Raw genomic sequence first — 12,870 nt, 5'->3', positions numbered from 1 at the left:
TCAGATAAGACAGGGATCTTGCTTTGGGGGGAAGCTCTGGTCCCTCTCTGTCCTAAGAGGCTCTGAGCCATCGCTGAAAGAGAGTCCTCTGAGGATTGAGGGAAGTCCATAGCCAGTGCTCTGACTTCCAGGAAGGTTTGAGGAAGATGGTCCTCTTCTTGTGGTGCCTCTAGTAGGAGCAGCCCACACTTGTGCCCAGCTCCCACTGTCTGAAAAAGGCGGGTGGCTCTGGTCTTTGCACAGCTCCCCGGCTGAATGAACAGTGCATCTCTCCTCTCTCTCTTGCAGGAAGTCTCCAGTCACTGGTGCATGTGCTGTTCTCAAGACAAAGGAAAGGAAAGTGCAAAGTGAGGGTTCCCAGGATCCTTTTTAAAAAATGTCTGCATTGTCTTCATTAATGTTTCTGTTTAATTTTTTATTCCATGTGTATTGATCTCATTGTAGGGGTGTGCATTCCAAATCATGAGTGTTGAAGGTGGAGGAAAAAGCATGGGAGTTACTTTATCCTACCGTGCGGGGTCCCAGGCTCTGAACCAGGTCGTTGAGCTCGGCTACAAAGAGCTTTCAAACTGAATTTCCTGCTGGCTCTGATTTCAGGGAGAGCATCTCATAGAGCCCAGACTGGCCAGTAAACTACTGATCCTCCTGCCTCAAGTATTGACATCTAGTTCATGAAATGTTGAGTTATTGACATGAGGAACTGGGGATGGGCAGAGGTGCATGACTGAGGCTATCTCTGCTTAGCGGCATGCCTTTGGGGACTGATATTTTTCATCACTGAGGTGTCATTTGACTGCACAGGTCCTCTGGAGAGATGGAGTCTCTTTTGCCAGGGCATCAGGCTCTCAAGAGAGGCCTTGAAGGTGGAGGTCTGGAGGCCAGGCCTGCATTCCTCTTCAGAAGCTGCATTGCCCACTCTGGACAGTGCTATAGCACGGGGTCACATATCCAGTTCCACCCTGAGACCTGGTGATAAAGAATGTCCATCCTGGGACTAAACTCACGCTGCCATGTAGGGCTACATTCTTCCTTTAAAACAGAAGGATAAGTAGTGGTGGTGGCACATACCTTTGATCCTAACACTTTGGAGGCAGAGGCAGACAGATCTCTGTGAATTCTAGGCCAGCTTCCTCTACAGAGCCAGTTCCAGATCAGCTACACAAAGGAACCCTGTCTCCAAGATTAAAACAGAGAAAGAGAAAGAAAGAAAGGAAGGAAGAAAGAAAGGAAGGGAGGGAGGGAGGGAAGGAGGGAGGGAGGGAGGGAGAGAGAGAGAGAGAGAAAGAAAGAGAGAAAGAAAGGAAGAAAGAGAGAGAGAGAGAAAGAGGGAGAGAAAGAAAGAAAGAGAGAAAGAAAGAGAGAAAGAAAGAAAGACGTCACTGACACTGGGCACCTGAAGGCTCTTGCTGCCTTCAGTTTGTTGTCCTATTAACCTGGTAGCTTCATTTCTTGAGAAGCTTGGGCAGAAGATGTGTAGAGGAACAAGGTCCAGCTGAGAGGAGGGATCTAGAGTGTTCCGTGGTTGGCAAACAGGCTCTGAGATCTGGCCTGTGCACTCAGGCCAGTGTAACTGTTTGTCTTAGCTCCAGGCTCAAGAGGCTTGAATTGACCCAGGATCAGAATACCACAAGTGTCCTGTGTTTTCCGAGCTTTCTTATGGTTGCAAGCTCTGGGTAGACTCACGTGTACTTTTCCATCATTCCCTGAGCTCTAGGTGACTCGGATGGATCATGGAGATATCTCTAAGCCTATGCCAGCACAGCAGTGACATCATGGCAGTGTCCTCTAGGGTTCCAGGACTGGATTTTTTTTCTCTCTGCTGAAATAAGGAATAAGACATCCTATAAAACAAGGCCAAGCCTTCCTAGAGTTGAAGCCCAGAACACACAAGACTCCCCCAGGGATGGGCCCATCCAAGAAGGTGTGGGATGTTTTGTGGCTTAGGTTGTTTCACGGTGAGTGAGAAGTGTCTAAGACGCACACATGTAGCTGCTTGGGAGCTGGGGAGGTCATGGGACCCCCTAGATCTGATTCTGTAGATGACTGTGAACATCCATGTGCTGGAAACTGAACTCTGGTCCTCAATCACTGAGCCATCCCACTGGCCCCTGGCTGTCCCTTCCTAGAATGTTTCTGTATTTCCTCCTACTTGATGCCTTGATGCTGGCTCCTAGCCCAATGGCCTATATACAAGATGAATTCTATAAATGTCTTATAAACACTAAGTATCCTGTGAAGGGTACTAGTGCCCTGTTCATAACAGGAAGGCTGAGGAATCCAGTCTGCAACAAAGAGAAGGCCGGGTGCTTTTCCTGTCATTCAGCATGAAGGGCCAGTCATGTTTTCATTGTAGCGTCCTGGTTATGCTATGGGTCTTCCTGGTGCATCAGTCCTGTTCTGTGACAAATGATGTGTCTCCTGCAGGAGGAAGAGTGGTCGAGTCACAGTACCTGAAATATGACAAGAAAACGAAACAGGTGATGAAGTCCTTGACTCCCAGAACCACAGGAAGTGGGTTAGGTGGAGGGCAAGTAGGGAGACAGCTGAATCCTGAAGGAAACTGTTGGGACCTTTGCCAGGTGCCTCTGTGACATCCAGACTTGGACACAGGGATGAGTCTGGGTATCTAGCATCAGCATATATCAGTCTCCATGGTCTACGGCCCCTGCACCTCCTCACTGCTCCTCTTGCTTTGGAGACCTCAATTTTGCCAAGCCTTTTCTTCAGGACCATCCCCTGAATCATCCAGGTGGCTCCTAAGAGACAGGCACTGACAGCAGACATTTGGTATGGCTCGCAGGCGAAATTGTCATGGGGCTTTTGCCATCCTACCCAGAATGCTGTGAAAGGCCCCACTTTGGTGGTGGTCACTTCTGGAATGTCCTGTGTGATAGTTTCAGCTGTGAATAACAAGGCTAGCAGTTTCTACTGCTGCCCACACAGGCCTCCAGCACCCTGAAAGCTGCAGTGCTCACCTAGAAGGAAGCACATTCAGGACAGGGAGAGCCCTGAGGAGCTCAGTCAGCTTCCTGGTCATCCCTGCAGGGACACCTCACCCCTGCAGTGTGGTCATCCCCACAGTGACACCTCACCCCTGCAGTGTGTGGTCATCCCCGCAGTGACACCTCACCCCTGCACTGTGTGGTCATCCCCGCAGTGACACCTCACCCCTGCACTGTGTGGTCATCCCCGAAGTGACACCTCACCCCTGCAGTGTGTGGTCATCCCCGAAGTGACTCCTCGCCCCTGCAGTGTGTGGTCATCCCCGAAGTGATGTCTCACCCCTGCAGTGTGTGGTCATCCCCGCAGTGACACCTCACCCCTGCACTGTGTGGTCATCCCCGCAGTGACACCTCACCCCTGCAGTGTGTGGTCATCCCCACAGTGATGCCCCACCCCTGCACTGTGTGGTCATCCCCGCAGTGACACCTCACCCCTGCACTGTGTGGTCATCCCCGCAGTGACACCTCACCCCTGCAGTGTGTGGTCATCCCCGCAGTGATGCCCCAACCCTGCACTGTGTGGTCATCCCCGCAGTGACACCTCACCCCTGCAGTGTGTGGTCATCCCCGCAGTGATGCCCCAACCCTGCAGTGTGTGGTCATCCCCGCAGTGATGCCTCACCCCTGCACTGTGTGGTCATCCCTGCGGTGACACCTCACCCCTGCAGTGTGTGGTCACCTCTGCAGTGGCATCTCACCCCTGAAGTGTGTGGTCATCCCCTGAGTGATGCCTCACCCCTGCAGTGTGTGGTCATCCCCGCAGTGACACCTCACCCCTGCAGTGTGTGGTCATCCCCGCAGTGACACCTCACCCCTGCAGTGTGTGGTCATCCCCGCAGTGACACCTCACCCCTGCACTGTGTGGTCATCCCTGCAGTGACTCCTCACCCCTGCAGTGTGTGGTCATCCCTGCAGTGACTCCTCACCCCTGCAGTGTGTGGTCATTCCTGCAGTGACACCTAACCCCTGCACTGTGTGGTCATCCCTGCAGTGATGCGTCACCCCTGCAGTGCAGACCTTTGGGCCTGTGGCCTTCAGGTTCCGGATTATCTGTTAAACTCAGTTCATAATCAGGATGTTTTGTGTTCAGCCTCTGCCTGGACTGTACTCCAAGAAGAGTTCAAGGGTTTCTGTGGCAACATCTATCGATCAAGCCTTAGCAAAAGGATTCCCACATCACCCTGCAGGCAGATTCCCATAATCATCCCTAGTCCATTTAAGCTGCTGCTGAAGATGCCTTGAAGGCATAGCCACAGTGACCCCGTGTGTTCAGAGGTGATGTTTTTGTTTAGGAACCTGATGCTGAGTCTTCTCCTAACCCAGCAGGCAGTCCCTGCATCAGGCTGGAGTCTTGAGTTTCTGTGTTGTCCTGATACCACCTGCTGTGTTCTCCTGGGGCAGAATGGATCTCAGAAGGTCTGGGCCAGTCTCACTGGTTGAGGATTCTTGCAAGGCCTCATCTCCAATTCCTGAGGGAAGGTGTAGGTTAGGAGAATGCCTGGATTTGAAATTCAGTGTTTTCAGATTTCAGGATTGGATGAGGGGTACTCAGCATGTGCATGTGTCCATGTCTCTGTATGCATGCACATGCAGGCCAGGGATGGACACCAGCAACCTTCCTCAGTCACCCTATGCCTCTCACACAAAGGAGCTCTCACACAGAAGCTGTGGCTCACAGATGAGGCTGGTCAGGCTTAGAGTCCCAGAGATTCTTATGCTGTGCTTCAAAACTTTGAATATGTGTGTGTGTGTGTGTGTGTGTGTGTGTGTGTGTGAGAGAGAGAGAGAGAGAGAGAGAGAGAGAGAGAGATTCTACCAGCATGTACAACCATGCATGCACATATGGATGCCAGAGGGAAATATCCGGTATCTTCCTTTTCGAACAGGGTCCTAATCAACTATCAGGTCTCTATATCTTAATATCTCGCAGGGGTCCCAGCGTGAGCATAGCCAGGGCATACACATGCTTGGCTGTCAGGCAGGCAAGAGGCAGAGATCTTGTTCTATTCTTCATGGTTAATGCTCTTAGTGCCCTTGAGGGCCTGGCTGACACCTGCCTGGAGACTGCTGGATCTGATGCTGGCCTAGACAGCCAGGGCTATTGATGATGGATGTCCAAAGTGGCCCTCATTCTTGGCAAACTTCTCTCTTCTAGTCTAAATGTGCTTGGGTGTTTAATGCAAGGACTGGGTTTTAGTTTTCCTCTTCCATCCTGCCTCCTTGTTTTCTTCAGCGGGTCACCTGCCCTAGTGAGGAAAGAGAAGTGTGTGAACCACAGCACCACCCTCCCATGCTTCTGCTTGCTGGTCTGTGGTATCTGTTGATGGAGAACCGTTCCTGTGGCGGTCCCGTTGCTGTTTGTGAGTTTTGAGGATTTACGCCAGTGTAGTAATGTGCATAGTCATCCTGGGAAACACCACAGGAAGTTGGTCCCCAGGTTTCAGCACACAGAAGCACAGGCCAGAAGAGATGCCCAGGTGTTGAAGGAGGTCCGGTAGATGTGCTGTTCGTTTCCTGTGTCTGATGCATGATTGTCCCTTGCTTAATAAAATGTATACACAAAACTCTTTAAGTGTCCCACTGACCTCTGAGAAAGAACATCAATGGGAAGATGGCTTTGAACTCTTAACTCCCTGTTCCTTTCCTCATAACAGGTTTCTGCAGCAACCAAAGGAGAGAAGCCACCTGAGGGAAGGAAGTCCAAGACAGTGCCTAGGAGCAGAAGTAGGGTCTGGCTGTAGAGGGGACAAGTGACTGGGTATAGGGACTCTAGGATCAGAAAAGAGGCTGTCTGGCATCTCCCACAGCAACGAAGACAGTGACGCATAGTCATGCTCAAAGGCCAGTCTGATCCACATAGTCCCTCATTTCCCAGGCGATTATAGATGGTGTCAGGTAGCAGTTGAAAACTGGCCATCAGGGCATGAATCAAGTGTTTATTAAGGTATCATGGCATCAAGAGTATATGAGGGAATAGACATATGTACACAGAACGACTTGCAGATCAAGAGAGCAGGGAGGGAATAGCCAGGAGCTCCTGCTTGCTGCTGCCTTAGGGGTTCTACAGAAATCCCAGTGGCACTTGGGAAGTGGAGGCCATATCAATTAGGGATTGTGGCCACATGGGGAGATTGAGGCCAGCCATATGCTGTGGCATCAGAACACTGACCAGCGATGACAAAATGGAACATAAAACACTGGTTGCTCAGCTTTGATACTGCTGACTGCTGACGTGGCCAGGGGCCATGCGGTTCAACAAAGGCTCAGCCAACAGTTGTCTCTCCACTCACCAAAGGTCAAAGAGTGGCCCAGCTCCAAAACCAAATGTGTGCCCACATTTCAATGGCTCCGGTACTGTTTCACCTCAGCTGCGGAGATCTCAGGATCCATGAGTGTCCAGCACGCACACACCCGAAAGAGACAGTCTTAGGGGTCGTAGGCAGGACTGAGGGTGGTGAGCCTCTGCCTCACGGCTCAATGGCCCTGACCTTGGCATTGTTTGGGCACAAGAGAGCAAAGTGATGGGGACAGACAACCTGCAGTCTACCATGCGGGAAGGGCATGACTAACACTGATTGATCACATCCATGTGACTACTGAAGCTTTTCCTGCTCTCTGTAGTGGTGACCTTACAGAAACCATGCACACCCGGTTTAGACTGTATTAAAGTAGCCACCATTTCAGGGTTCCCTGCAAGGTACCATGGGACAGTAGTAGCATGAGTCTGCATGTATCTCGACAGTTTTCACTAGGGACCAAACACACACACACACACACACACACACACACACACACACACACACGTGTGTGACACATGTGACATGGTGCACATTCTTTGCACACGGAAGAAAGTGAGTAGTAGTGAAAACACACCAATAATGGAATTGATGGAGGGAGCTGTGGGGAAGCTGGGGCTTAGAGTTACTTAAAGGCCCTATGCAGGCTCTCCTTTTGTTGGAGGAGAAACTTCAAGTGCAAAGTGGCTCTTTATTTTCTTTCTCTAAAGCACAGAGGGCTAGGGTGGATCACAGGGCTTTGAGCATGTTCGGCAAGTACAGTCATGCAGAATTAAATCCTAGGACAGGAACCCTATTAATCTTCTACAGAATTACAGAGCAGCCTGGATGAAGACTCTTAGCTGAAAATGTGGACATCTCAAGACAGGTACTGGACAATGGCTGTCAGACTTGACTGAAGCCTGGAAATGTTTTGCTATCTCATAGGAAAAGAAGGCCCCTCCTACCACACTGTACTCTAAGGACAGTTTATTCAGGTTAGGATGACATGAACTATTGTCTCAGGTCACAGATGTCAGCACAAAGTATCCAAGGTATTGTATGCCAATGGTAGCATTAACAGAACAAAGCACACAGTGTCATGAAGACATAAATTATGAGTTTGTGTAGCAAGACCCAGGCCTCTTCCAGGTTCTTAGATAGTAACTGAGAACCTCAAACACGGTAGTGATGTGCTAGTGTGGGGTGAATCTAGTACAACTAGTTTCTATTGTGACACAGATGACACTTTTTGTGTCATGTTCAGCTTATAATGAATGACTAGACCTAAGCATGAGAATAACCAAATACTACATTGCTTCTCTAGCTGCTGAGCTTTTAAAAGCCCTGGGGTGACAGCAAGCTTTTGTGGACATTCTGGATTATTCCTTCTGTACTTTAACTCTCTGAGTCACCTCCACTCTCAGCAAGTTAGACCAATTCCACAAATTGGAAATCAGTCACCTGGAAAAAATACATTCTCAATACGATCCCAGATTGGCCATGGAAAAAGGATAGCTTGCACTGTCCCACCTCGGTTGGGCTTGCACAGGCCTGCTCTCCAAAAGAAACCTGTGTTCACAGCTGCAAGCTACATTCACTATGGATGCTCTGGAGGTTCCTTCCTAAACTGCTTAGATTAAAATAATTTTCTTGCTAACAATCAAAAAACTGATAATGCCAATCTGGCCTACAAGAAGCTAGTTTCTATTCTGTATTTTATCAGATGTGTATAATACATATGGTCATCACTGATATATGGTGAAAGATCTGCTCTAATATGAAAACTAAGTGATACTGGAGGATGATCCTGACCCACAATGAGCAGTGGGAACACCAGAGCCCTGTAGGGATGCCTGACAACCTAACACGTTGAGCACGCACGGCTCAGTAAGTTCCCTGTGAACACACATATCCTGAGATCTCTCTATTTAATTGGAGGTGATCCTGTCCACCTAACACAGCACCTCTTGTGGAGTAACAAAAGCCACCTGCAGGAGCTGTGGTGACGACTCACAGGGTAGAGCATCTGCTGCTCTCTCAGAAGAACCACATGGACGCTAACAATTGAGTAAAGTGTGTCAGTGATTACATCACAAAGTGTGTGTCCGAGACACAGCCACATTATCCACACAAAAGACACTATCACACTGGGTACTCCTTGGTGACTCTGATTTCACTTATTAGCCCAGGATCCATGGAACATGCAGAGATCCATCTGTAGCTGTCAGTTCTAAGTCCACAGGAAGGGACAGAACCCTTGAATAAGAATGATGGTCTTAAGAGTCAAGAGATAGAATTCAATTTTTATTCATAACAAATACATTTTTACAAAAAACAGGATTAAAATGAATAAAAATATTTAAAAATATTTGAAAGTAAAAATAGTAAGAAGAACATATAAATATGAAACAACAAAAAGAAAACTTCAATTAAAATCATAACAAAAATATTTGTAAAAGCATATTCTTAACGAACATTTAGAAGCACAGACGTATTGCTGTTTCTCCTCTAGCACACATAATGAAAGGCGGTCCCCCAAGTTGTCTCTCAAGTGCTGTTTTCTGAAGAAGAAAGTGAGTAAGACCTCAATCAGTCAGGATGGCTTAGTATGGTATATAAATTTAGCGTTTCTAAGAAATGACAAATTAACTCAGAGGATGAATACTCATCCAAAAAATGTTGTTACCATTCAGGATGTTGGTCATCAGGGACTCCTGAGAAAGCAACTTATTCTTCAGGAAGCTCTCTTACTGCTGTGTGTCCAATTCCAGCTCTCTTGCACTTTCTGAGACCTGGAGGAAGGCAGTTTTTCAGACACTGATTTGGTGGGGAAATGCAAGCCACCTGTCAGAATGCTGCCTTCTACCACCTCAGTTCTATTGGACAGTCGACATGGACCTTTTAACTGATATCATTGTTGCTAACTCTTTGGGAAGGGCAAAATCTCCAGGGAGCCTCACAGTAATGTGGGCTGACAATATGGGACCCAGACTTATACCAGTGCAAACCAAGAACAGGGCAATGGGAAAAGACCTCATCGGGTTGCAGGAAGAAAGGAGATGTCCATATGTCACCAAGGTTAAAGCCAATGACAAGTACTAATTTGACATTTGCACTTGGTTCTTATCCCAAAGGTGCTTCCTACACAAGAGGTCACATGACCACAGAGTGTCATTTGTCAAAGAACCAAGAAATTGTTCAAAACTCTACATGGGATCCAATGTATCACATGGATATGCAATAATGGGATATGTTATTCATCTGTCACCATTTCTAGACTGCAGCTTCAAAAAGAGCAGCAAAATATGCTTGCACAATAATTCAGTTTCTGAAAAGTGGTTAACTTCCTAGAATACTTGTGCATAGGCAGAGCAATGAACAATTCCATTACATGAGGTGGTTGGCTGGTTGTGAGTGTAAATTAGAAAGGTGGTAAGAGAAGCAAAGATGTATCAAATTGGCAAATTTTATCAGATATTGTTAAGCTAACACATCTGCTCGTCCCTAACTGATAATGCTGGTTCTGGCCGTTGATGGTCTTTATCTTTCTTGTTGAAGTCAACCAAATATTTCTGGTTCAGTGCACAATCAAGATGTACCTCCTTGTTCTCCTGCTTCAGTGGGACCAACTTCTTCCTACATGTGTTCTCCATCAGGAGCTGGCTGAGCAGGTTTCTGGAAATACAGTCTGCATAGTAAGATCATGCTGGCCCATTCTCCCATTCCTACTCCCAAGTCCGACTAACTCTATCAGGTCCCAGATACCCATGAAGAATTAATAAAGTGCATCTTGATACATATAAGGCTGCTGCACAAACCATAAAAAGTTAATTCGGGGAAGAATAAATTGTTTGCTTGGCCTGACACCAATTAGAGTCCACACCTCTGAGAAAGAACATGGATCTACAACTATCCATGAAAGCCCAATGCATGGGGGCAACATCAATTAGTACTGGGCCAAAACCCTCAAAGGAGGTCAGTAGAATCAAGAGAAGGTCATGCTAACCATGTGGTCCACGCACTGAATTTTGTAAAACCTGGTGTGACACCATAGGTACAGGTCAGCCTAATAACCTTCTGCTGACTTCAATCAGTACTGTTCTCTCTAGAGCCTTCTGAAGATGCCTAGACAATCCTGGGATGAGGAACAGTCTTTTATGGAACTGAAAACTGAGTCCTAATGACCCTGGCACACTGATATGTAAACAGCACAAGAGATAGAACCAGAGCTGAAGACCGTCCAATCCAGAACAAAGAAAGTCAGAAATGGCCATTCCACAAGTGATAGCCTTTCTGACCAGGACTTACCTAGAGAAGGTAATCTCCTTCTTCAGCTTATGGTTGTTCTCATGGATCTCAGTGTTCTCCATCTCTAAGTTGTGCAGAATTGACATGACCGCCTCCTCCATTCTCTCCAGGTCTTCATAATATGGATTTGGCCTGAAGTGTGGCCTGTCCCCAAAGGATAGAATACAATGAACATCGGCATTTAGGAATATATGAACTCAGGGTGGGTCCTACATTACCCCAGGCTGCTGCCTGGATCTTCCAGCACTCAGTCCCCTGCCTAGCAAGTACAGAGACTCACCAGAAACTCACTGCAATTACAATCTTGCAAAGCCACCAGCTGTCAAGGGCTTTGCAAATGCACACTGGGAACTCACTCTCCCTGACTTTATCCCTGAATTCTTCATTCAGACCACAAGTTCTGCTTTTAAATAAATGGAAGCAGATGAGTCCATTTTCAATCTCACTCCTCAGGGTCAGGTTCTGAATCTCCACTATATGGGAGGTGAGGTTTAGCACAGGGTGGTTAGGGAGGTACAGCTTTCTAGAACCCAAAACCTTAACAGGATAAGAAAAACGTGACCTTGCAGACCCAGTAATGAAACAAGAGCATTTGGAGCGATTCATACCTGTTCTTCATGGATCTCTCTGTCAGAAACCTCAGGCGATCTCTCAGGTCATTTCTCTCCTCGGTAATGAGCTGCAGCTCTTTAATCAGCCTCTCCTTTTCCTTCATGGCCTGATTCTTGCTTAGGTCAGTGCCAGGGGATGATGTTTCTCTCCCAGAGTCTGTAGGTAGAAGAACACAAGTGAACCTGCATGGGGAGAATGCATAGAGTGTTCATAGACCTCAGTGAGGCCTAAACAGGAGAACAAGTCAGGAACCCAGTGTCACTGCTAGGCGCTTGTTCTATGCTTAAGAGACCTCCTCAGGGGATCTCAGTTCTCCCACTACTCTATAGAGACCAAGAGATGTAAGCAGCCAGGTGTTCCCTATTCCGGACATCACGTGCTTACATGTACCATGGAGATGGCTTCTCCAGGATTATTATCAGCTGAACAGGGTACAGCTTGGTTTCAGGACCCTCACCCCTGTGGCTTCAGAACTCAGATGATAAATTCACCATCCACAAAACTTGAGTGATTGGAGACACTCAGATGTCCTACCCTGATACTCTAAGCCAACAACTTTGGATTTAAAACGCATTTCCAGGGAGGATATGTTCAACAGACTTATCAGTGTCCCTATGTGAAATACCAAATGCCCCAGAAGTGCGAATAGGTTACAGGCTGAATCTTGGTCTACACGTTCCAAATAGTTTTGGTACTGTAGAAAAATTTTTGTAACATACAACCTCTAATATATAAAGCAAACGATGACCCTGCCAGTTAGAAGAAATTAGAGAAGGTCTAAGAACATAAGGTTATTGCCTGGAGCACAATCTCTCCCTGTTACTACTGCCAGATACCCACTGTATTTAAAGAAGCAATGATAGTGAAATACATTGCTGCCCTGTCTAAACTCAGAAAAGGTGGACCCTCCATGAACACTGATGGTGTTATTATATCAATGTAACAGAGCAAATGAACTGAAAAGTAAAGACCAGAAGTTCACAGTATAATAGCATTGGCCTTACCATATCCTCCCAGTGGGGATGGGGAAACTAAAGTTCTGAAATCCTTGACTTTAAGGAATTGTGATATTCATGGAAATTCAATTCCTTTTCAGATGCTCCAGTTGTTGTGGCCCATTGCTAGAAAGGTCAGCTTAAGCCTGCAGCCCCCTTGACAGGAAGCTCAAAATACACTGCCCAGAACTTACTCCACATTCCCCAGAAGTGCTGTCTTTCTCCATCATTACTTTGAGACGAAAGGCCAGACTCCTTCACTCTAGTCTCTTCAGAATCGACGTTCCCCCTCCCAAAAAGCTTGCGAAGACGGGAAAACATGTCTTAGCTTGTAACCGCCAGACTCAGACTGAGAGAAACTAGGGCACTGGTTGTCACTACAACACTGGTGACATCACAGAGGATGCTAGAACTCACTAGGAGACAATAGAATGTCCTAGAAGGGACAGCTGATGTAATGGGGAGCAGACTTTGCCTCCCTGCTAATGTTCTCCCTGTACTGAGCATAAGCAGAGGTGCCCTTTCCAGGAGACTTTCCTGGGGCAGAGCCACTGAGCATCTCCTGCTTCCAAAGCCAAATTTTCCTCTAGGCTTGATTATAAAAAAACCTTAGTAATTCCTATGCATCTAAATGAATATTTCCTTCCATATCTTGCCCCAAAATGTCTCACTAAC

At 47.3% G+C, this 12,870-nt stretch overlaps 1 protein-coding gene across 1 annotated transcript; it reads right to left on the bottom strand.

The window, feature by feature from the left end:
- Positions 1–8,573: 8,573 nt before the first annotated feature.
- Positions 8,574–12,546, bottom strand: LOC147998953 (uncharacterized). The gene is made up of 4 exons (XM_087596005.1): positions 12,390–12,546; positions 11,197–11,356; positions 8,967–10,732; positions 8,574–8,841 (listed from the first exon to the last, which is right to left on the bottom strand). Exons 1-3 carry the CDS (start codon positions 12,514–12,516, stop codon positions 10,585–10,587), a joined length of 435 nt encoding a protein of 144 aa, XP_087452131.1. The 5' UTR covers positions 12,517–12,546; the 3' UTR covers positions 8,574–8,841; positions 8,967–10,584.
- Between the last annotated feature and the right edge of the window lie 324 nt (positions 12,547–12,870).

The sequence above is a fragment of the Rattus norvegicus genome, chromosome 19 (assembly GCF_021556685.1).
Source record: "Rattus norvegicus strain SHRSP/BbbUtx chromosome 19, alternate assembly SHRSP_T2T, whole genome shotgun sequence".
NCBI lineage: Eukaryota > Metazoa > Chordata > Mammalia > Rodentia > Muridae > Rattus > Rattus norvegicus.
Note: the sequence above shows the minus strand (reverse complement) of the source record. Positions and strands in the feature narration are given on the sequence as shown.